This window comes from Lepidochelys olivacea, assembly GCF_965140295.1.
Source record: "Lepidochelys olivacea isolate rLepOli2 genome assembly, chromosome: 11".
Lineage (NCBI taxonomy): Eukaryota > Metazoa > Chordata > Testudines > Cheloniidae > Lepidochelys > Lepidochelys olivacea.
The window spans coordinates 66,087,823-66,112,309 of NC_140421.1; the positions used below are offsets into that span (position 1 = coordinate 66,087,823).

The following is a 24,487-nucleotide window of genomic DNA, read 5'->3' on the forward strand; positions in this document are numbered from 1 at the left end:
CTATTAATACAGAACTTTGAGTAATAATTCATTTAAACTACAATACAGATATGTGTTTCCTGCACCCCTCAGAAGCAGTGCAAAGGCTTGGGGGAGTCAGGGGTAATGGAGAAGCTGAGGGAGAGAGAAGCAACCTGGGAGGGAACCTGGAGGCTTGTTGGGTGTGGGTGAGAGAAGTAGGGAACAATAGTTTTTTGGGGGGGATTTTTAGGGAGTTGGGGAGCCTCCCCCATGCAGACCCTGGATGTCCCCTAGCTTCTCCCATTGTCAGGCACATCTGCCCCATCCCCATGTAGCCCTGCACCGCCACTCCCTATTCAGACCCTGCCCCAGACTGTTCCCACCACCAGCCCTTCTGAACCCCAGTCTGTGACACCCCCCCCCCCAGGAGTCCCATGTGCCCTGCTCTATGCATCCCCCCCATATCCCATGCCTCCTCATCTGGCCCCGCAGGCAGGGTGCAGCGAGGAATGCAGCCTCTTCTTCTCCCTATCCAGGAGCGGCTGTCCTATATTCTGGCACCACAGCAGCCCCTTGTGGGTGAAAGGCACATTCTGCTGGAGATGTGTTGCAGTTACATTTTCTGCAGAGGAAAATAATAATAATTCTGCAGGAGACATGAATTCTGCGTGTGCGCCGTGGTGCGGAATTCTCCAAGGAGTACAACCTGTAAACAGAATAATGCACGTATAAACCCTTTTTTGCATTTTTGTTCCTTCTTCCTTTGCATTATCCTGTGTACCAAAGGCTTGCCACAAATAGTACCACGTTACATATAGAAATGCAACTATTCCAAACACTATCACAATGCTACTTGTAGCAGCTGAGAGAATTTGTCAAATCCACTGCAAAGGTATGACAAAGGGAATGCCTAAATGAGTAGGAAAATAGTCCTGATTCTGCTCCCCTTTTGAGGAGCATTAGCAAAACTTCACTGGCAGCAGGATGAAGCTCAATGTGGATAATTTATGAGGCTGCTTGGCAATTATTTAGAAAAACTAAAAGGGCCAAGCCAGTCGCGCATGGACAGCCTCATACTTTAGGGCTGGCTTCAGGTGAAGTAGAAATAATAAACCACTGCTTTTTCCTCTCTCTGATTTGTAGTTGAAGTGCCACTGTTACACCCAAAGGATATCCGCTCCTATTCTGTCTAAGGAAGAGATACAGGCTGTAGAGAGAGAGAAAAAAGATCTCCAGTACCAGATGCTCACTTTGGTAAGTGCTTTTTGTGTTGGTTGCTATGGGAGTGCCATATAAAAGAGAGAGAACTCTGTGTGTAAGTGTATATGTAACTAGAGAAGTAATATAAAGAGCACCATTTACTAGTGCATAATTATATGTAACATTGGCTGTAAGTCAGTAGTTCAATAAGGTGGTTGTTACGCACTTTAAATGGCTTCCTGAATCAAGTTCCTAGCAGTGGCAACAGCTTAAGGGCTATAATTAGCCAAAAGCAAGCACACACAAATATTCCCTCTGCATTGTTAAACTGGTCCAAAACTTGGTTCCAAAGCCTTAATTGGCATAAAATTGGACAGCTTCTAGGAAAGCAGTGGGTAGTCTGAATGGAGAGCTGCTTTGGATACACAAATAGTGGCTTGATTTTTTTTCCATGCAATGTCACATTTATTATTTGGAAAAGCAAAGTAGCTTCCCAGTAACTGTGGCATTTCCTGCTTGCTCCCAAAAAAGAAAGCCTTCAGTTTATGGACAAGAGTCAGTCTGGCTCTCCATGTGTGGGAGAGAAGGAATGAATGGCTAAGGACTCGTACCCCAGCTGTGCTGCACATGGGCCTAGCATTGCTTTCCTCCTTGGGCTAGAGTCACAAAAGGACGGAGGTGCCTAACTGCCACTTTAGGTGCCAAAATCTCAGAATCAAGCCCCACCGGGATTCACGAAACCCCTGCTCAGCTTCTGTCGAACCCTTTAGGCATCTAAATTTGCTCAGCACACAGATCTTTGCAGGAAAAGCTTCCCTAGGTACCTATGTTTCTGCCTCTGAGCATGCTCACGACAGCCTTACTCTAGGCATCCAGATCCCAAAGCCCCAGAGCGATTCACAAAGTGGGGGAAGATCAGTGTTTCTCTAACTCGCCTGCAGGGCCCGATCAGGGAAGCCTGCTCAGAGCTCACCTATAGGATCAGGCCCCATAGGTGAACTTACACAAAACAACTGCGAGAAGAAGATTCTCATTATACATCCACAGTGGAATAGCTTCAACAGACAAGATGGAGGAGCCCTGCATTAGAATAGCCCAGTGGTTAGGGCACTCACCTGAGATGGCAGACCCCTGTTCAGATCCCTTCTCCCCATCAGGCGGAGGCAGAGGCAGGTGTTGAACTGGGGTCTCCCAATGGGTTGTTCTGAGGGAGGTCCTCCTCCTTGCTAAAACAGCCTAGGTGCCTAACACCAAGAGAGGGTTTGCAGCTGAGAATCTCAAGCATAGAGGGGCTATTCCCTGCAGCCTGGATTTAGGCCCCAAACTCCCTATGAGGGGCAGGGCTTAGCACACACCCGTTGGTGCAGCGTTTCCCATTGGCTGGATTAGGTGAGGTGCTGCCTTGTGTTCTGGCTATTGTTAATCCCATTGTAAAGCATCTGTGCAAGGAGACAAGGTGCTGAATTCAGGCTTGGTGAATCCCAGTGATTTCCGCCCCCCCCCCCCTTGGTGCCTAAAACGTTAGGAGTGGTGCCACTGAGCATCACCATGCTTAAGTCCCTTTGTGAATCTTGCTCTTTGAGTTTCCTGGGCCAGGTCCTGGCTCCAGTGAAGCCAATGGGAGTATTACCACCGCCATCAATGGGTCTAAGATTTGTCACCAAGCCCTGGGAAAATTAGCATTGTTGTCACCATTATTCTGCCCAAATAGGCTCTTCCCTGGCAGAGCTGGCCTGGTACATCGGGAGCGCGCATTGTAACCTGTCAAATGATGTATCAATGTCTGCCCTTCCCAGTTGCCTGCTTCAAGAGTAACTCTCTCAGAAGCTCCCATTGGATGTTGCACCTTTGCTTAGCCCCCTGCCAAGAGCTGTGGCTCCAAACCACATTTTAACCCTAACGCTTTACCTGGCTGGGTCACATCATGTGGGAAGGTATAAAAATGTGGATTTGGATCAGCCTCAGTTCTAGACTCTGTCTGCACTAGAAAAATTACTAAGCACCATGCTAGTATAGAGAGTTTGTAGCACTGTGTTTTGAAAACCTGGCCACAATTGCTGTAGTTTTTCTACTGTAGATGCACCTTTCTTGTGGGGGGTCGTACTGGTGAAGAAAAGGCAGGGAATTTTCCTTCTCCATCTCTAGAAGAGTGGTGAATAAAGGGTTATTTTGCACCCTCTGAGAGGAACTGTGTAGTCAGAGTTCATGGTACATGTGCTTTGGGGAGAGAAATCAAAATGCTGGATTGGGATTAATAAACTCAGACCCTTTCTTTGCATCACTAAATACCAATCTTCACAGCCCTTCAGGGTACCCAGTGATTTGTGGGGAAAAAATTATGTTTGGTGCTTGGGACGGGGGAGGGAAATTGCCTGGCGTTTTGGCAGAATTATTGAAGGCCCTGTAGTTTAATGGTGGTTCATGCTAGTGCGGTACTAAGACAACCCCTGTATTCAAAGCAAATACAAAGGGCCAGATCATCTGCTGGTGACGATCGCTGGCACTAAGTTGACTTACGCCAGCTGAGGGCCCGGCCCAAAGTCTCCAAGGCCAAATGAAGTAGCACACAAGAGTCAGCATATTGACAGTGAGAGCTGATGCAAAATCTGTTTAGAACGCTGAAAGGCTTTCTAAAGCCACGCTGGGTGGCTTGATTGGAGGTGGGGGGGGAAAGGGGTGGTATGAGAGAGATGCTGGGTATTTTTTGGTCCGCTTCGTCCTCTTATTACTCAAATAATACTCCCCAGAAAATAGCAGTAGTGTATCCGAGTTGCGGCTTGCACAACTGAGCTGGCGAGAGTGACGCACAACTTAGTGTACAAATAGAATTACGGCAGAGGGGAGGAGAGCAACACCCAAAGCAAGGTGTATCATAGGCCTTTGCTGTGGATGAACCTCAGCATGTTGGGACCCCAGAATCCCAGGTGCCTAGTCTTACCTTGAGAGGCAATGTGATTAAATATAGACAGAAGATTTTGATGCTGGTGTATCTAGTGAATGTTGGTTACGTGTAGCTGAGCAGTGGGCCGTTAAAAGTGGTGGTCAGTGAACCTTGTGACAGGGAAGGACTAAGAGCACTGGGTAGGGTTAAGCATAATAAGAGGGTTAAAGCTCACCCCAGACAATTCTGAACATGCATCCCACTTGGGATGCGAAAAAAGCATCCTTATCCCATCGTGGATGCAGAACAGAGGCTGCCAGGGATGCAGAAATGTGCCTTTGGGTTGTGGACAAATGGGAGCTTGGGAAACGTAGTTTTTTGGGGGCAGTGACTGTCTTTGTATGATGTTTGTGTGCGGTGTGCTTAGTCTTTTCCTGCTAAGTGTCATTTATTATCGGTATGGCAATAGCACCTGGAGACCCTAATTAGGGACTTCATTTATGATCTCAGGAGGACTTGAAATCTGCTCGTCAAGGGGGAAGTACTGCTATGCTAACCTATTATGCTACCTAGCACCCAATGCGCTTGATCACTCCTTTGCATCACAGCCAATGTGGAATCATCATCTATTAATGCTACTGCTGTACAAGTGTGTGAGTAGGGAAAGGCAGGGACAGAAACGTAAGTCAGGAGGTGGTGGGAATCAAGAAGGACAATAGGAGGTGTAAGAAACTGGGATGGGGTCGAGCCTTAGAAATGTGGGGCTGGAAGGGACCTTGAGTAGTCATTGTTAGAGGGCTTTCCCTTCACCCCCCCTCTCTGGTTCTTGTCACACAGAAAGAAAGCAGAAGACCAGAAGACCTGAAGTCTGAAGTGCAAACCATGCAATGTTGGGAACTAACCCCAATAAACAAACATATCCATAGCGCTACATGTCGGCAGAATCTGTTTCCCAGTGTTCTGTTTCCAGCTCTGACACCACAGACCATTTACCCCATGTCCCCCTTCCCAGCTGTGGTGCCACAGAGCCTTGCCTGTGTCCCCGTTCCCCATTCCCTATTCTCATTCCCCATTTTCCCTATTCCCACCTCCTCCTCCTTAGCAGGCCCAAATATACCTGCAATGCACAGAGTCCCACCCCTTACAACTTAGGGTCATGTTCCATTTTGGGTATGGGGTCTTCATCCCACCTCTTTTGTACCCCATGGGAGGGGTAAGGAGTGAGGTTGTGTTGAGGTCAGGGGCGGGCATTTCTTTGGTCTTTTAGTGTTTTATACCTCCCCCCACAAGCTCCTTTGCACCTCCCGACTGGTTGCTTGACTGTGCCTTGAGATAGGGATTGAGGCAATCTTAAAAGTGTGCTCTCGAGTAACACTTTAATTGCTCTTATCTGTTCCCATTGTACTAACAAATCCAGCTGACTAGGCAGAAGCAACATCACCATGTCTTTCTCCCTTGTTTACGCATTTTAGTATAAGAGTATCAAAAAGTCAAACCCAAAATTTAATCCCAGGCTAGCAAACAGACCTATATACTAACAGTCATCAAGTCCAGTCCCCTGTGCTGAGGCAGGACCAAGTAAACTTGGATCCTTGATAGGTGTTTGTCCAACCTGCTCTTCAAAACTCCCAGTGATAGAGTAGTTGGGGTTTGGGCCTATCTTCTTGCAGAAAGTTCTGTTTGGCTGTAGAAGTAAAGGCTCCCAAAGTCATTGTGGATGCACAGTTTTAACTAACAGCAGGAATTTACCCCAAGGCTCTGAGTTATCACTAACATCTTCATTTTTCTTAGTACAATTATACAGCCTGGTGCCTCTAACAAGCTTTTGTGCCTTTGTGTGTAAACACAGTTAATTACACACACACACAAGCTCAAAATCAAAGGCTGGGTTGAGGCCTTTTTAAAAATCAGTCCTAAGAGCCCTTAGTAGGGATCAAAATCCGCAGCACGTTGGTTTCAAGGGAGGCTAAATTTCCCGAATCAAAAGCCACCGATTGATTGCAAGAGAGTTCTAATGGTCACCTGGGTAATGTTCAGACTGAGACTAAATAAAGCGGCTAGTGGCATCTGAAGTCAATATCTAGGCCCTCTTCCATTTGATGGCTGCATCAACATTTCCAAAAGTGAAAAGCAGGTTCCAATGGCAAAAGTGATGGTCAGGGTGTATTGTTTTTGCAACGTATCAAAAATAATGTTGGTGTGGAATGTTTGAGTCTTGTGTCCTTTAAAGATGCTTGAAAAAGAGAAGCACGAAATACAAGTGTGTATAAACTGAACTGATTTTTGCCTTCATTTTGTCCAGGTCTAGTAGGACTAACAGTGTAATGATCCCTCTCAAAAACCTTCATTTTTGCTATTAAAGTGAAAGCAGTCCATGTTGTCCCCAAAATGGGATGCTAACACAGTCAGTTGGCATATTACATTTGTTTTCTAGATGCACAAAAATGACCTTCATAGCTTACTCGAGGCTTTGTCTCTTTAGAGTTATGGTCCATTCCTGTGTTAGTGATAATAAACTATATTATATTCCACTGATGGGGTCCATCCACACAATGCCAAGGAAGCTTTTTTTTTTTTTTAAAAAAAAGTCAGTGCATTTCACTGTGTTTTATTAATAAAGGATGTGAAGGAAAATGAGCTCCAATCGCTTCTCAGATGATAGATATATGTGGTCTTAATAAATGATTAGATTTTAATTAGTATTTATAAGTGTTTCACACACATAGTTGGAATATTATTACACAGTACATCAGGGCTACCAGATGTTCGGTAATCAGAATAGACATGTATCTAGGACACAAATCAGAGCCACAGAGAGCTTTACTCCTCAGCTGCTGAACTTGGTGGAAGGGCTTAACCTTGTCCATTTAAGTCAATGGCATTTTCTGATGCCTCAGGACTTCAAGAACTTTACAGGCTCCTTGGGATCCCCTTCCTTAAAGAGACCATATATCTCAGTTGCAGTGGGACAGGCCTATGTTTTCTTTTTGTTTGGCTTGTTTTTGCTATAGTGTTCCAGGAATGCCTGAAATACTTCCGTTTTCCATTTCATCAATCACAATGTTTGTAGGACTCTAAAAACGTTTGCTGAAACGGCAACTAGAACTTGTTCTGTGTTTAGCAGAAGCAAATGGCTCAGTGGAACGAGTGCTCAGTGTGATGAACAGGGTTTGGAGTGAAGAGAAGAAGCTGAATGAAGGTTACCTTGTCGAAGCTCTTGTTTCACTCAAAATGAGTGATAAGTGTTTGCTCAGTGTTTCATGACAAACTCATTCAGATACCAAGTTACTGGAAAAAACCCTGAAGACTGAGGAATACGTATGTGTTTGCTGCTAAGTTGGTAGCTAGAAGCACCAACAATGGAACACATTTTATAAACGGTACTTATGTCTTTTCTAGGAGGATTTTGCTTCCCTTAAAATGTTGCCATAAAGGTATCCTTTATTTTGAATTTAAAAATATGGTTATCTTCCCCCTCCCTTGAAATAAATATTCTTACCATCTACTTGTAAGTGATCTGGAATTAAAACTAACATGCCTATAATTAGAAAAATGTAGTAGAAGTTTTTTGGCCACTTATTTTTGTGTGTGTGTGTGTGTGTATAATGTGCACTTCCGTGACCAGAAACCCTTTCCTCCTATGCACCACAGACCTCCTGAGAATTGGCTAGTTTCCCAACAACTAAACCCCTTACCACTTAAGACAGAAGGAGGCATAGGTATTTTTTAAATAACCACTTGTCCGATTAATAAAGACCAGGATGAAATGTCACTGAGTGTGAGGGGAAAAAAATCCCAGTCACATGAATGTCGACATTGTGTCTTTAACAAATTCTTCTGAACCTCCTTAACTTCTCTCTGCACTATTGGCCTATACGACAGACCTTAATTAGCACAGATTTTTCACATTCATGGATAGATTGGAAATTTGGAGGCACTTAATGAAAAAGGTCTGTTACCTTGACCAGGCTGAAATTACAGTTAGAGGACGTTTGCGTGCTCCAAAGGCTGGCTGCATACAAATATATGAATATTAACATCCTGCAAACAGAAATCCAAACCATAAGATCTTTAAAGAGGCAGGGATGGATCCTCAGCTTCAGTGGAGCATCCCCTGTTTACGCCAGCTGAGGATCTGGCCTGCAGTGTCTACTTTGGTTCTCAATGCATGGCCACTGCAGATAAAAATAACATCTTCTGATTTACCAGTGCATTGCATCTTCTTACCCTGAAGATGGGCCTGAAGATAAACCTCTGTGTGCCTCTGTATTGTGGGGTGGGGTGGATCTGAACCTGAATCTAGAGTCACCTTTACCAGCTTTATCCTCTTTCTCTCTCTACCTCTAGAGCCAAGCTTGATTGTTCAGGTTCATTTTCACTTCTTTGCTGCCTAGCTACAAGGAAATAGCAGCCACCTATCTCAGCCAGGTACTGTTTCCTACTTGTACAGCAGCATCTTTAGAGAGCACTCATTCTGATGGCTCTTGGCTAGGTGAAGCTATTTTTAATAAAGGCTATATACAATATCGTGGCTAGGATCAGAACAGAGCCCTTGATAATGCCCACCCACTTTACTCTTACATTCCATGGTCACTGCCCTCCCATGGGAAAGTGGAAACAGCTCCAAGACTCTTTTTCCCCCCTCTGTGTGTGGCTACTTTCACCTCTGGTAAAGTCTTGTCTAGAACACTCAAATTACTAAGAGGGGTGATCCTGAAGCTTATTGCGCTAGCGTGGGGAAGAGGATAGCTTTGCTGAGTGGTTATGAGGTTATTAAGTGGGTTATAGCTAGATGCAGAAATAACATCGGCCAAACCACATCCTCTTGACATAGGAATGGTGAACAGTCAAGGTTCACAGACCAAATGCTATTACTACTTCTATAAGGCATCGTCTTTAAAAATCTATTGTTAAAGTAGGCACTGTGGCCTAGAGGGCAGAGCACAGGATTGGGAGTCTGCGTCCTGTGTGCTAAACCTAGCTCTGCTCCTGACTCATTATGTGACCTTGTCCAAGTCACTTCACCTTGCTGTCTCAGGTCTCCCAGCTGAAGAATGGGGATGATGATAATTGTGGGGGGTTAGGACTAGGAAGCTTTCCTTGGGGACAGCTTCTCCTGTAGCTGCCTGTTGCATGGTTTCTTGAACCTTCCTCTGGGGCATCTGGTCCTGTCCCAGTTGGTGACAGGATACTCGACTAGCTGGACCAATAGTCTGATCTGTTATGGCAGCGCCTATGTTCTTATACTCTGATTTCATTTTCCTGGTGGTGGTGGTTTTTGTTCCCATAGCATTATGATAGAAGAGGCCACTTCCTAAACATGTAAATATAGACACAGAATTAAAGGTAGCTCTGAGCAAGCAGAGAGAAAAATATGCAGAAATGGTGGGAGGGGGGGGAATCATGTTATGTTGAGTAAGTTGGTAAGTAGCATGCAGGTGCCTAAGACACCGTGCAATGAGAAGTGCATGGTACGTTTTTCTTTAGCTATTCTAGTATCTTAGATGATGCTAAGTTATGCTCCCCCCACAGGTACACAGCTGAACCCCAAAACAATTATTAAGTAAGGAAAGCCCAGATCCTTTTGCTTCTGGATCTCTTAGGTGCAGTAAATACACAATGGGGAAAAATATGGTGTGGGTGATAACTGTTCAGTTAGAATCTGACCACATCCTGGTGGCAAAGATTCTTATAAATTGTGAAACATGATTATATGTGCATAAAACATGGCTTCTAAACACATGTGCGTTTAACACTAAAAGTGATAAGATTGCATTACTCTGCACCCTGATTGCTTAGCAAATGTCATGTTGTAGAACGTGAATCCCTCTTTCGGACTTATACAAAACCATGAAGTTCTTACAGTGGCAGTGACCTTTGTTTGTCTTTGATATCTCACATTCTAAGGTGCCTATGAGACCCAACTACCATGGTATCTGAGCACTTCACAATCTTTAATGCGTCAGGAGCTGGTCAGAAATTTCCCCTCAGAAAATGCCATTTTAATTCAACTGATTTTGTGTGTGATGTATTAATTTCAACTAAATGTTGTTTAAAAAAGTGGAAGAAGGTTTAGAAAATGTCAAAATGTCGCTTTGCCATCAGAATGAAAAGGGTTGTTTTTTTTTTATATATTTTCATTTTGAAAGAACTTTTCATTTGAAAGAACTTTACCAAGAAAATGGTAAAATAAAAAAGGGTCACAACAGAAACCAAACACATACAATTTATCAAAATAAAATGTTTTGACTGACCCAACAGGAGTTTTTTCCTTTTTTGGGGGTGGGGGTGGGGGAGATTTTGTGTTGCTAAAACTTTCAATTTTTTCCATCTTGCATTGGGGCAAAAAGCCAAAATTTTGAATTTCCTTGTGGGACAGAAAATCCATTTTCTAACCAGTGCTGATCAGAACACCACCCCCTCTGTGAGGAAGGGCAGTATGGTTACTCCCATTTTCATAGATGGAGAAATGAGGCCCAGAGAGGAATTATTTTAGGAATGGTCTATGGCCTGTTATGCAAGAGGTCAGACTAGTGGTCCCTTCTGGCTTTAGAATCTATATGACTTACCAAAGGTTACCCAGGATGTCTGTGACTTGAACCCAGTTCTCCCATAGCCTAGGTTAATGCTTTTATCATTGGACCATCCTTTCTCTCTTCTTACATGTATCTATGCCTGGTGAAGCTGGCTTCTCCCCCAAGCTGAAATCTTGGGCCCTGGTAACATAGGGCTACATTTTCAGCTGTTCACCACCCACAGTTGGGGCCACAGTTTGAAGAGGTCATCTCTTATTTAGATAAGCAGCCGATTTTCAGAAGTGGCCAACACTCAGTAGTTCCTCTTGTGCCATATTGTAGCCTGATTTTCAAAACAAACTCGGAGTCGAGCTTGCTGAGCTCCTCTGAAACTATAGTCGCTTGTTTCAGTGAGTAAATAGGAGCTGAGGGTTTTTTTTAAAAAAGCTGTCTGCGCGCATGTACGTGCAATGTATTCTGTATGTGTGCCGTATACACCACAGAGATGGGAGTGCACAGCTCTAAAAAGCTGGTATGTACACACATGCTGTGTGCACATAGATTCCCAGCTTTTGTATATATGTGCAGGTATATCTCGGTATGTGTATTTATATATGTGTACATGCATCTATCCAGTTTTGCTGCCATTGATTTCAGTGGGAATAGGACTGTACCTGGATGTGGGTGTTTATGCACACGCACACACAAACCCTATGTGACTCCGACTGCTTTGAAAATTAAACCAACCACCCATTTCCTTTTAAAAGTAACTTTACTTTCTAAGTAACTTTGCTCTTGGTTCCTCTCTGCGTAGGAGGCACGAGTAATGCGGGCTCTGAAATGGAAGATGGATGTTTACCTGCCCGGCTACAAGAAGCGAGTGGCTGCTGTATCCACATCAGGTACAGCAAGCTTCTTCTACCATGCCGTGAGAGGGGCAGTGACCTATGTGGTAGGTTTAGGTTGAGACTGAGAGAGGGACGCCACTTAATCCAGCAGCCCATGCTGTAGCCACAGCCTTTCAGTTTACTCCTATTTTGTTAGTTTTTTATTACTTGTTTTAGAGAACCAGTACAGGCCCTTGGTAGGCAGGCCTGTGAAGTCCGTGGGAATAACTGCTCCCAATCTAGGCTACAGTGACCATGCGTCCCATGCTAGGACTGAGCTGCAGCCTTACATAGGGATAGCATGCCCCTTTTTTCCTATCAGTATGGTCACAATCGAGGAAAGAGATGGGGTACACAGGGCATAACTCACCGGCCATGGGCTTGGCCCCCTTTCCCCATCCTCCAAGCTACAAAATAGTCCTCTGTAGCACCTGCTATGGAGAATCCACGCAGTACAAAACCCGTGTTTATGAGGAACCCTGGCGGATGTAGCAGTAGTGCCCTGATTAGTGTGGTCTCTTCCTGTGTGTCTCAGAAGAGATGGATGGAATGTGGCCACCAAGCAGTCAGAGGATGATTCACTCAACAGCTAAGCCATGCGATTTCATTCACAGCACCATAGCTATTTAGTTATACTGGGGGGTGGGGGAGTGCATAGCCCCTAGCACATTGACTTTACCTGTCTGTAACAGCACATCAGCCTGGCACTGCACGCTCACATACAAAAGTTACACACCCATCCACCTACAGCAATCCTCTTTTCACACAGGGCACACTCCCTCCTTCCCCGACACCTCCGTTGCTTCCCCTATGGGGGCGTTTCTATCTGTGAAGAAGTCCCCGTGGGGGAGAGATGCATTTCTTTTCAGCATCGCCCCTCCCCCTTCTTCCTCCCCCAACCTTGAAATTAGTTAAATGATGTCATGCCTGATTTTATCTGATTTGGAAGCAATTCATCACCCTTTTTCTGGTTCTATTAGTCCAAGCAATCAGCATATTAATTCATTTGTGAGACGAAGCTCAAGGGTAATTACGGTGAGGAAGCTTAATGCCTAAACGTGTTAATGTCTGTAATCAGAACTATTTTTCTCAGTGTGGAACAATTGTTAGACAATTACGGTTGGATATGATTGCCCTGGTAGACAACAGACGCTGTGTCAAGAGGGGAATATCAGAAGCTTGTTTTGCAAGTACTGTATTATCAGCAAATTCATTTTCTTGCAATCTTTTTGTCTGGATTTTTGCATATCTCTCCCGTTCCTCAGGTTTTGCATTGTTAATTAAGTTGAAAAGTCATTTCTTTTTTTTGCCTGGGTAAATAGGTGCATGGGGACAATAGAATCTTTTCCTTCTTTATAACGTAAATGTCACAGGCTTTTGCTTCTGGTACCCTGGTTTATGTCCGGTGGAAGGAGGGGTCAGGGGGGAAACACCAGTTTAATCAGCTGCCCTTCATCTCCCATATGTCCCTATTTCATCGTCAGCGATTTTCTAATCAAAAGAAGTCTAAGAACAGATGAACATGGAAATGAAATTCTTTCTCTTATGCTAATATGGAGTGATCCCCAAAGGTCAGTGGGTTGAAATGAATCAGGTAAACACAATGGGGTAAATGTACTACCATTATAATCCTGAATCTAAAGAAAAACATGGGCCAGATTGCGATAGTCTTATGCTGACTAATGCCAGGCCCCATGGCTAGTGCCACTTGTGCAGTGACGTAGGGTAAAGGTATCACAATTTGTTTCTGTGGGAATTCATTCTCCATGGCTTTTAACTTCTCTCCATCAGAAAGCACTGTCAATAGACCAGTTAGACTAGAACTATCTATTGTGTTCTTCTACATCTCCTGCATTCTCCCTGTATTTCCAAACAAACAAATATTTCCCAGCAAGTCCCTCCCATATGTTAGAAAGTGAATAAGGTTTAAAAATCACCCCATCGGAAGACAGAAAACCAGAAAGTTGTTTAAATAAAACAAAACAGAACCTGCCTGCAGAAAATCTGGAAATAGTTCAGTCCCCCCTGCCAGTCTTAACTCTGCCCCTCTGCTGTTGCTTGGCCTCCTGGTTGAAATCACCACTAGTTCTCTTTCAAAATAAATTGATGTGGTCCCCATTGTGCAGAATATAGGCATTACAATAGAATTGCCAGCAGCTCTGTGCTTACATTATGGTGCACCTTCTAGCCTACATCCAGATAGAGGGCAAATGTCACGTCCATATTGCAAAGGTGTCTGTGGTATTGGGGGGAGTGATGGGAGGTGCCCAAGTTGGCTGGGCTATGAGTGAATTCAAGCTTGACTTGGGGGCACAGGCAATGTTCCATCTCCATTGCAAAAAAGGACTGGATTGTACCTAGAATGGGGAACAATTGTGGGGTATCCCAGTCTCCAACATGGCAGGATTTGCAGTATACGTGAGGCCATGGCAGAATGAGAGGGAGAGCTATAGGTTGAGAGAAAATGAAGACTAAATAGATACTGCAACATTGGGCCGGTTGTACTGAGCAATTCTGCCTTATACAAATGCCGCTTCCTTTCTGCATTGTCCCCTCTGGACTTTCATCTTTTGCAGGCAGCTCTTAAAAATGTCTCCTTCGATTCTCCTCTTTCTCTATAAATTAGTCTCTTGAACGTGTAGATGAACTTGCTGTCACATTAGTGAACCGAGTGGTGTGCAACTGTGATGAGCAAAGGAAGGGAGTGGATTGACAGTACTGAAAACAAAGCTTTCCTTTAACTCTGCTAGCTAGTCATGCTGTCTGCGTCCATATACCTTGCTGCAGAGAGACCTTCACCCTCACTCAGAGAGACCAGTTGTCTTTCCTTTTGACTGGCGAGTGATTTCTTTCCAGCTCCTTTGGGAGGCTCGTTTGAGCAGAAAATGTGCATTGCGCTGAGGCACTGCATGAATGCTCATTTGGTATAATGTTATGTACACCATTGGTCATTAAAAATGCACTTCCCAGCTATGGAAGCAAAGCCTCCAGCTGAATTTGAATGGCACCATCCTCAAGGGCCCATGTCTTTTTCCTACCACACTCCCATCCTAGTCTTTAAAAGAGGCAGATAAGGAAAAGGCTTTACTCTTATATTTCCCGCAGCCGCCCCAAAACCTGTGCGGATGACAGCCCCAAGAACAGCCTCCCGCACCAATGTGTTTGAAAGGCTATCAACACCCGGAAGAAGGTGAGGAAAAAAAAAGTCTAAAACCCCTCAGAATTAGGGCATGATGAACCCCAAATTGTGCCTGGATTCAGTGCCGATTTCACCTTTTCCTATTTTATGTTACTTGATTAAATGATCCTGTCCCAGCCTCTTGGCAAATGTACAAACCGTCCTCTACAAAACATACATCCTGGTGATTTCAAACTAGATCAAGATCAGTATTGACCTCCTCCCTGCCCATGCAGCTCAACAGGACTGGTAACATGCTCCCCTCTCTAACCTCCAGCCTCCTCCATAGTCTGTGATAAAAGAGAATCCTCGAGGGTGCCCCTAAGGGCCACCAACTAGAGCTCTTTCATAGCTGCATGAGTGGGATAGGTTGCAAAGCAATGAGAGACAGTGTGGGCTAGGGCATGGAGCACTGAGATGTGGGGTTCTGTTCCCAGCTCTGCCACTGACCTGCTGGGTCACCTTGGGCAAGTCACTTCACCCCTCCCTGCCTCTGTTTTCCCCTCCAATCCTTTGTCTGACTTGGGTATTAGACTGGAAGCTTCTCAGGGCAGAGAGCCATCTCCTACTTCATGTCTGTACAGCACCCAGCACAATGGGGCCTCAGTCTTGGTTGGAGACTCTGAGCGTGACTGTAAGATAAATAACAATAATAAAGGCATGATGCACTCACTGAAAATGCCTTACTGTCAGCCCCTTCCCCATTTCAACCAAGGTACAGTTCATGTGGGCACCTGAGCTGATCTTAGGTGCCATGAATGCTTTTGTCTGGGGTTGAACTTTCATTGCATTCTAATGGTCAGATCTTCAACGGAGTGCAGAGCATTGGACGCACATTGGGTGTGGAGTTATTTAGAATATTTGGCTATAGCCATGTCAGTGTGGGGCTGCTCTTTAGAAAATCTGGCTCTGATGTGGGTGAGTACAAGGGAGTTGTCTCACGAGGATCTTAGATACTCGAAGCACCCAGGCCACACTGCCCCGTCTACCACTTGAATTTTTAGCAGAGTAGTGTCCTGCTGTCTGCCCACTGCAGGAGTCTTTCCCTGGAAAAGACTGTCAGTGGGGAAGACTTTGCCAGGGCGGAAGACATCAGGACAGACTTTGGCAGCTCTGCACTGCCTCCCCTCTGCCAGAGTCTTTCACTCACACATGTAGCTACACGCCACAGTGTGGAGGTGGTGTGCTTTGCACTGCAGTGGGTAGCTACATGTATGCTACACCACTTTCGGCAGCGTGTATAGTGTAGACATAGCCTAAGACTTAGCATTAAGGTCAGGCACTGGTAGCTTTAATGAACACTTCCAACCACACAAGATATCACTGTAGAGATGACTGCATGCTCCCCAGACGAAAGTTGCATTGATAAAAAAGGAAAGTACTTTCTTAATGCTCTGTTAGAATGTGGAACTCACTACCACAAGATATAGGTGAGCCACAGGTTACGGTAGAATTCAAAAAAAAGGATGAAACATTTTTATAAATGAGTATATCTGCTGTCACAGTACATAGCATGAAAATGTATAAAGGACTATAAACCTTCATGCTTTAGGCTATAAGCCACCTATTGTGGGGGGAGGGATAGCTCAGTGGTTTGATCATTGGCCTGCTAAACCCAGGCTTGTGAGTTCAATCCTTGAGGGGGCCATTTAGGGATCTGGGGCAAAAATTGGGGATTGGTCCTGCTTTGAGCAGGGGGTTGGACTAGATGACCTCCTGAGGTCCCTTCCAACCCTGATATTCTATGATTCTATTAATGACCTGTGATTAGGAAGTAGCTTCCCCTGAAGGCATATACAATTTCATTATAGGGGTTTTTCTTGCGTTGTTAAAACACAGTATCCTGTCTCTGCGGGCACACAGCTATCTCATTTTGGGTATCATGTATAATCTGTGGTGTATTTTGTAGGATGATGGGTGTTTTTGTTTCAGTTGTCCCAAAGTCCCAATCCTCCTTGGAGGTGACATCTGAGTTCCAGTGCTCTTCACAGGTGTTTGCATAACTGTGGCATTTTCCATCAGTACAGCAGGCGTGAAAACCCTACATTTTAATTTAGCTTTTTAAAAACAAAAACTGAGAGAAATCTTGGTGCTATTCAGATTCAGATAAGGTCTTTGACAACAGGGACGTTAAGCACAATGGGAAGTTATGTTAAGTCTTTTCTAAAAATAGAATTTTACATATTTTCTTCCCCATTATGCTGGAATACCCTCTTAGCAGCATGAAAATAAAATTCTTCCCCCCAATCCTCTGATCTGTTCTTTAGGCAGAATTTGGAGCATAAGGCAGCCATAACTCGGGATGGTTTTCTGGCGTCAGGTTTTCTTCTGGTTTATGGGTATCATCAAGCATAAGTGCCGCTGGGGATGACTCCTCCCTCCTTTCCAATGACTCCTCCCACCTTTCTGTTCTTGTCCAGGTGAGGTGCAGATAGATTGCACTTCTGCCTTTCGGAACTGACTATTTGTCTATCTGTCCAGGAACTTATATGCCCCTTCTCACCGTAGTATCTGACTGCCTTGCCAGTGTTACTGAGTTTATCCTTGCAACACACTTGCAAGGTAGGCAAGTATTCTGAGAGCAGCTTGGTCTAGTGGATAGCACTGAGTGGGGCTCAGGAGAGCTGGCTATGCTACTGATCCACTCGGTGACCTTGGGCAAGTGACTTGCCCTCTCTCTGCTTCTTTCTCTTCCTATTCTTTGTCCATCTTGCCTATTTCAATTGTAAGCTCTTCAGGCAGGACTGTTGCTTACTATGTACTGCTCCTAGCAGAGTGGGAATCCAGTCTCTATTACACAGTTAGAAAATGGAGGCATGGAAGGCAAAGTGACTTGCCCATGGGCACGCAGGCCGTTTGTAAGAGAGCTGAGAACTGAACTATTGTTACACAACACAATGCCTGCAACTTCTTAGCCTGTTTCTCTAGTCTCTTGTGACCAGCAGCGACGTTCCATGGTGCACATGGCCCTTAGAATGCAAACATAAGAATGGCTGTGCTATGTCAGACCAATGGCCCATCTAGCCCAGTGTCCTGTCTTCCAACAGTGGCCAATGCCAGGTGCTTCACTGGGGGAAATGAACAAAACAGTCAGTCATTGAGTGATCCATCCCCTGTTGTCCACTCCCAGCTTCTGGTAATCGGAGGCTAGGAACACTGACAGCATGGGATTGCATCCCTGACCATCTTGGCTGAGAGCCATTGATGGACCTGTCCTCCATGCAAAGGACATGGCTGACTAGATAACTATTTCAAAGGTGGAGTCAAAACTATCCGATGTGTGCTTCTTAAAATATTCATCCATTCCCATTAATACAGGGCATGTTATTATCACAGGTATGGAATACTTATCGCCAAGGGAAGAATGACAGTCCATTGTTTTTCCACTGTAGAGCAAAGCTGCTCAACTGCATTGATCTGAGACAACTCCCATCAAAGTTGTGCTTGTTATAAAGGGCCCTGCTGAAATTGGAGTTTGTTGTTTTAGCCACGACACTATTCATGAGCCTTATGTTAAATTTATTCTGACCATCTGATGTAAGACCCTCTTGAATATTTGAGATCCAGAACAACGCATGGACTCTAATAAATTTCAAAATGTAATCAATTAGAAGATTATATTTCACCATCCTGTTCCGACCGGTAACAAAATTTACAAATCACATAATCAATGCAATCCATTAAAACTGACAAAGGAGGTGGTGATGGAGTGGAAAATCTCCATCAAGGGCACTCAAAAGATATAATTAAAAATACATTACGCCTTGAATGTAAGGCACGCTGCTTGCTGCCGCTGTTTCACTTTGCTGTGCTCAGGCTTCCAGCACACAGACTTGCCTTGTAATCCCACCTAGTTGTAAAATATCCCTATTATAACCTCCAGTTTCCTTGGTTCTAAAATACAGCTTCTGTGGAGAAGTGGACAGGAGATTCGCATTCTGTGAGTGAAATCTTGGCTTCATTGAAGTCCATGGCAAAACCCCAATTGACTTCAATAAGATCAGGATTTCCCTCCTTTATTTATAGCTGCTTATCATTCAAAGCCAGTTTCCCTTTCTGAATACCTGTCTACATGTCCAGCCCCCTGCACCGTAGCATTTGAGCAGTTCACAGCCATGCATGCGTTTAGTCTCATAACACCATGTAGCGAAAGGAAGTGTTCTCCTCTGTTGTAGGTGGGCAACCAAGGGAACAAGACCAAGTGTGTTATCTGCACAAGGTCACACGGGATGTCTTTGAGCCAGGAATTGACCCCAGGCCTCCTCAGTCACATGCAGCGCCTTAACTATCTCAACCCTCTTTGATTTCAGTGGGACTGCTTGTGAACTAAACTACTACTCACTGTGAACAGTGAGTCAGACTTTGGTCCTTAGAAAAGTACAAAATTAGAATAAGCAAAAACCTCTATTCTTTGTAGCTTATCTCCCTAGCCATGATTTATGGGACAAAGCCATACTTCTGTCTAAGGTACTTCTACGGCCCCATTACCCTATTGTCTGGGCATCTCGCAATCTTTAATGGTTTTTGTTCTCACAACTCTCCTATGAAGTAACATTATCCCCATTGTACAGATGGGGAACTGAGGCACAGACAGACCAAGTGACTTGCCCAGATCTCCCAAATCCCAGAGAGGGGGAATTATTTTTCCTAGTCACACTGCCTGGAGTGCTCGACTGCTCTTCTGCGAGCATCGGTACAGAAGCACTGTTGGGCTTAAGGCAGCTGGAGACTGAGTGGGCTGTGAGGAAAGGGATAAGAGGAGATCCAGACACAAGGACATGCTACAGTAACTCAGCAGTAAGCCCTAGATAATCTAGTTGCATGTGGGGAGGAGAGAGTGGTTTCTTCCTAACGGGTGGGGTTTATCCCCTTCTTTGCTGTCAAGGGACAGAGTCAGGGTAACCATCTAAATAGAAAGCCAGTGACACAAATGGAATACAAGTAGATCTGGACTGGTACATTAAAGCTGGCTGAACCGGGCGAAGGGCAGTATGTTTCCTATGTGCAGTGGACCAGATCGTCCACTTGTATGATTCAGTAGAGCGCCATTGACTTTAATTGGAGCTATGCTAATAAACACCAGTGATGGATCTGACCCTTCACTGCACCATTACAGGTGTCAAATTTGTTTCTTTTCTGAGGCCCAAGCCTGAGCCCATTGAAAGCAATGGCAAAACCCCTGTTGACTTCCACGGCACAGGTGCAGGCCCATAGGAGGTAGCCTGCAGCTCTCATGCTGCCCTTGAGGCTTCTCATGCTGGCTGGGGCCATGCTAAGTATGCCCTGGGCTAGTAAGAGAGAGTCACTGCATCCATGTTCCTGTATCACTGTGGTGCTTTTTTCCCTGCACGTATAAATACTTCCAATCAAAAGGAACATGTTTTATTCTCCTCCATAAACAAATGAAAGGCAGAGCAAACATTTCATTGGCCGTTGTTCCTTCGTTCTGTGTAATCTGGCAACGCTGCAAAGAGCAGATAAAACTGGAGAGAAAGAAAGTCCATACCTTATTTCTCTTCCCTGCCCAGTACAGTACATACAATGGCCGGACAGCTGCGCACACAGCTGCCTTATTCATCTCTCCAGTATTCACTCAAAAGCAGTGTTAGTTCCTCATTCAGTCAAGGGATCAAGAGAAATTCAACAATGGATCAGGTAATACTACTGTCAAACTTGACACAACTCCCCAAGAACTAAAAGCTTAGACAGGAATTTTCTCTTCTAAGGGACCTGAGGAGGGCTCCAGCTACCAGTTTACAGTCCAACACTTCACCGTTAAGAGTAATGCCTTGTTCTGAATAGACTGGGGCGAGGAAGTGGAAGGATTGTACTTGGGACTGAAGGGTCACCAACCACTAGCAGCACCTACTGGCAGTCCAGAGTCCAAAGGCAGGGACGGTCTGATAATGGCAGGAGACTGCTCTGCCGTGCAGCTGTATCAGTGGAGGTGGAGTGGAGGTGGACCCTGGATATCCGCCTTGCTATGTACCGAAACTGCAGCTGCCTGAGTTCTGAGGGAGCGCCAGCGGCTATGGGGGTGATGCTGGTGGCCCTTGGGCCTAAAGCTGTTGCAGTGCCTGGTATCAGCACAGTCCCTCATGTATTAACAACATACCATGAACAGTGGCTGTAGACATGCAGATGAGAGCTGCTGGAGGGGAAAAACTGGGGAAACGCTTTTCCTTGGAATTTGCTGGTTTGTTGAAATTTCAGTGTTTCATGGGACCATGCTGATTTTGATGAAACGCCACGGAAAACCATGCCCGGCTCCATTGGAAAGCTGCCTGGTTTCCTGCCACCCCATGCCCAAATGCTTGTCAGCCTGCCTGGGGGGCTGATGGGGAGCCAGGAGCCTGGAAGCCCTGTCTCCCAGGCTTAGGGTTCCTCAGTAGCCCAGGGTCCCTGGCTACTCCGCAGCCTGCCAGATGGACTGCCCCAGACCTGTGGCTCCCAGATTCCTCGCTCCTCTGCAGCCCGGAGCGTTGAGGGCTCTGGCTTTCTGAGCTGCCCAGCTCTCCACTGGGTAGTTATCAAGGCTCCAGGCAGCTGTTTCAAAATTTTTGGTTTTCATTTGGAATCCAGATTTTGAAATCTTGAAATCTTCCATGAAGCAGAATTACCATTCTCCACCCAGCTCTAATGGAGACACCACAGTTAACAACCAGGATCAAATTCAGGACCTTCAGTCTCAAAAGCAAAGCTCCTGCCACTTGGAACTAAGCAAGTAATTCTTTGAGGTGGAAGAAGTAGCAGGCTGTTCTAGTCACCATGGATAGTCACTAGAGGGAGACATGACTGCGTGCACTAATCCACGCTTATTTGCATTGTCACTTCTGTTCTATTAGCTTAATACCTTGCCTTAAATCCTTGGGCAGCTCAGAGGTCTCTGTCACACTCCTCTTGAATACTGATGAAAATCTGCACAAAATTCAGGTTGCACGTGAAAATATTGACTAAGGGGAAAGTGCTGCATCTCATGCATTAGGTTGCATTGCCAACTCATTTTTGTCTCGCTTACCATGGCTTGTCATACCATAGGTATGGCCAAACCTGCTCTTGACTCTCAAAAGCATATCCTGGGAGATGGGAGAGAGGAGAGTTGAACTGATGAGAGGCTAGGGGAAATTAACTTCTCTTTGCTTCAATAGATGATGTAGTTTTATATATGTAACACAGTGAGTTCTTGCTAAATGTTCACCATTCAAGACATGCCTCATGAGAGACTGGGTTAGGGTTTGTCTACATGGGAAAATTTTACCAGTTATAGTGTATAACTCCCTGTATGTATACTTATTTTGAAATAAGTTTTTCCCCCCTGTTTTAACTTAACTTAGACTCCTTCCAAAGCAATGTAAGCTAAATTGTAAAAAAAACCCTCACAATAAGGGTGTCCACCTGGGAGTTATACCAATGTAACTATACACATTTCATTTATACTAGTATAACTTTTCAGTGTAGGCAACCCCCTGGTTTTAGCGTGTCTGCCCATTCCAGTTTTCCCAGGACAATCCAGTTTTCATAGAACCATAGAATATCAGGGTTGGAAGGGACCTCAGGAGGTCATCTAGTCCAACCCCCTGCTCAAAGCAGGACCAATCCCCAACTAAATCATCCCAGCCACGGCTTTGTCAAGTTTTCAACATGTTCTCCAAGTTTGGCATGCAGCATGCCACAGAGCCCTAAGATATCTTCAGGGCAGTTGTAACATCACCACATGGTGACAGTGAATCACAGAGGTGTGTGGTACAAAGCAGAGGCACTGAGTTGTGACATGGCAGCCCGTCACATCCTCTTGGCACCTCCATTTCTTCAGCTGCTGTAAATCAACGTGGCTACACTGAAGCCAGTGGAACTGCACCAGCTGAAAATCTGGCCCCACGCTCTTCGTAGAACTGGATCAGCATACTGTGTACCGTGTGCTTGTTTACCAGACCAGGGCACGCTCATCCATAATTCACACAATCTGGAAAATAAAAAATACAACTGCTTATTATTGCTATTATCTGTACTTTGGTAGCAACTAGATGCCCCATTGTGCTAGGAGCTACACAAAAAAGTTCATATATTTGTATTAGAGGCCTATGACTTTTGATTTCATTTGACAGACTGTTACCACATACTGTCTCTCACACACCATTAAGGCCTTTTTTTAAACTCGGAAAACAGGTAGTTTTTAACCATGTTAAACAGCTGTTAAGTCCCATCACCACAGCTTTAAAAAAACCCACGATATGTTGGGTATGGTCAACAGTAAGGGCAGCCATTGCTTTTGCCTGCCTTGTCAAACTCGGGCTGTGATGTCGTGGTCCAAAGCCTTACAAAGGTTACTTAAGAAAAAAGAGGGAAGTCGGGGCTTGATATTTGTGGGATACAAAAAGCAAGCAGGAAAAAATCATATCAAACAAAATGATATATTTGGAAGCGTCCTTCACCCATAACAAAGGAGGAGTGAAGGGCACAAACATCTTACATTTGCTGCTCTGCAGTTCGCCTTTAACATGGCTGATCAAAAGCCAGAAGGAACTGAAGAAGACAAGAAACAAGGACTGCTCTGCTATGAAAAGGCTGCCAGGCTGGTTCCTTTTAGTCACAGCGGTGAAAATTAATTTGCTAAGGAACTTAACTGGTGCCTTCACCATGCAAATGAGTTACCTATAGAATGTCAGGGTTGGAGGGGACCTCAGGAGATCGTCTAGTCCAACTGCCTGCTCAAAGCAGGACCAATCCCCAGTTTTTGCCCTGGATCCCTAAATGGCCCCCTCAGGGATTGAGTTTACAACCCTGGGTTTAGCAGGCGAATGCTCAAACCACTGAGCTATTCCTCCTGCACCCCCAAATATTGCCTGACAATACAGTTCAGCAGCTGTTTGGAAAACAGCACGTTTCCCTTCCTGTATCTGGCAAAAAGGGACATCCCCTCGATGTAGGGTTACTGTGCCACCCTGACACAATGCAATCAGTGCAATGCAACACAATGCCAACATGGAAAAACGCAACACCTCCCATTTTCCAATGAGACCCCTGTATCTGCAGGTGTCTGCCTTGTGTTTATCATAGCAGATGACTCCGGTGTGAATGGCTCAGTGCCTGAGTCGACCGGCATATGCGCTGGTTCACTGCTAATCCTGAATTGTGTTTGAATAGTTTGGTACGATCGTCTAGTGTCAGAGAGAACCTTTTGTACTGAAGCCACATATGTGTTTGCCTTTCAGGTCACCTTCCCCTTGTCATGCTGCAGCGTGCAATGCTTTCAAACGGGTAGCTACAAGGGAAGGATGGGGGAGCTCCAGAGTTCCAAACTCCAGCCAGGCCAGGAAGATGAAGGGAAGCAAAACAAAGAAACACAGAGAGACGTGGGTGCAAAAGTAGCAAGTCGTGAAGGAGACCAGTATGCCTTTCAGGCAGGCAAACAATACTACAACTCCTCCTTGCTTGCTTCCCAGTCCCTGCCTTGCCAAGAGCACGCATTGGTATGGAGGTCTAAGAAATCGGGAACATTTCCATTCTTCAGGAGTAAAAGGTTTTCTTTGTTCTAATTCCTCTGATCTACTCCTTGCAATGCCCTCACATGGGGTACTACAACATTTGCCTTATATAACAAGGACAAAAGCAGATTGCTCTGGGAATAGCTGAAAGGAAACCATGTTTTGTTCCCTTGTTGCAACAGTCTTGTTTACTAGCTGGTGCTGCACAGGATCCAGTTCAGACAGATTTTCTTTGCATAGTAATAATAAAGGCTTTAAAAAATAGCAGCCATAATGAATGTGAAGTTGTTTGAGTCGGGGGATGATGTATCACGTAAACTAATTCGGCCTTGCCAGAGACAGTGATTTATGGCAAATGGAATGGTCAATTTCTGTTTTCT

General features: G+C 45.0%; 1 protein-coding gene across 1 annotated transcript in view; it reads left to right on the top strand.

Moving 5' to 3' along the window:
- Positions 1-23,891, top strand: part of LOC311528569 (uncharacterized protein) — a gene marked incomplete at its 5' end in the record, with an annotated part of 99,125 nt that extends 75,234 nt beyond the window's left edge. The window contains 3 exons of the mRNA XM_084643781.1: positions 1,105-1,215; positions 11,372-11,459; positions 23,835-23,891. Of these exons, the coding sequence (XP_084499907.1) occupies positions 1,105-1,215; positions 11,372-11,459; positions 23,835-23,884 (249 nt within the window). The 3' untranslated portion in view covers positions 23,885-23,891. The remainder of the gene's footprint in view (positions 1-1,104; positions 1,216-11,371; positions 11,460-23,834) is intronic.
- Positions 23,892-24,487: the final 596 nt, after the last annotated feature.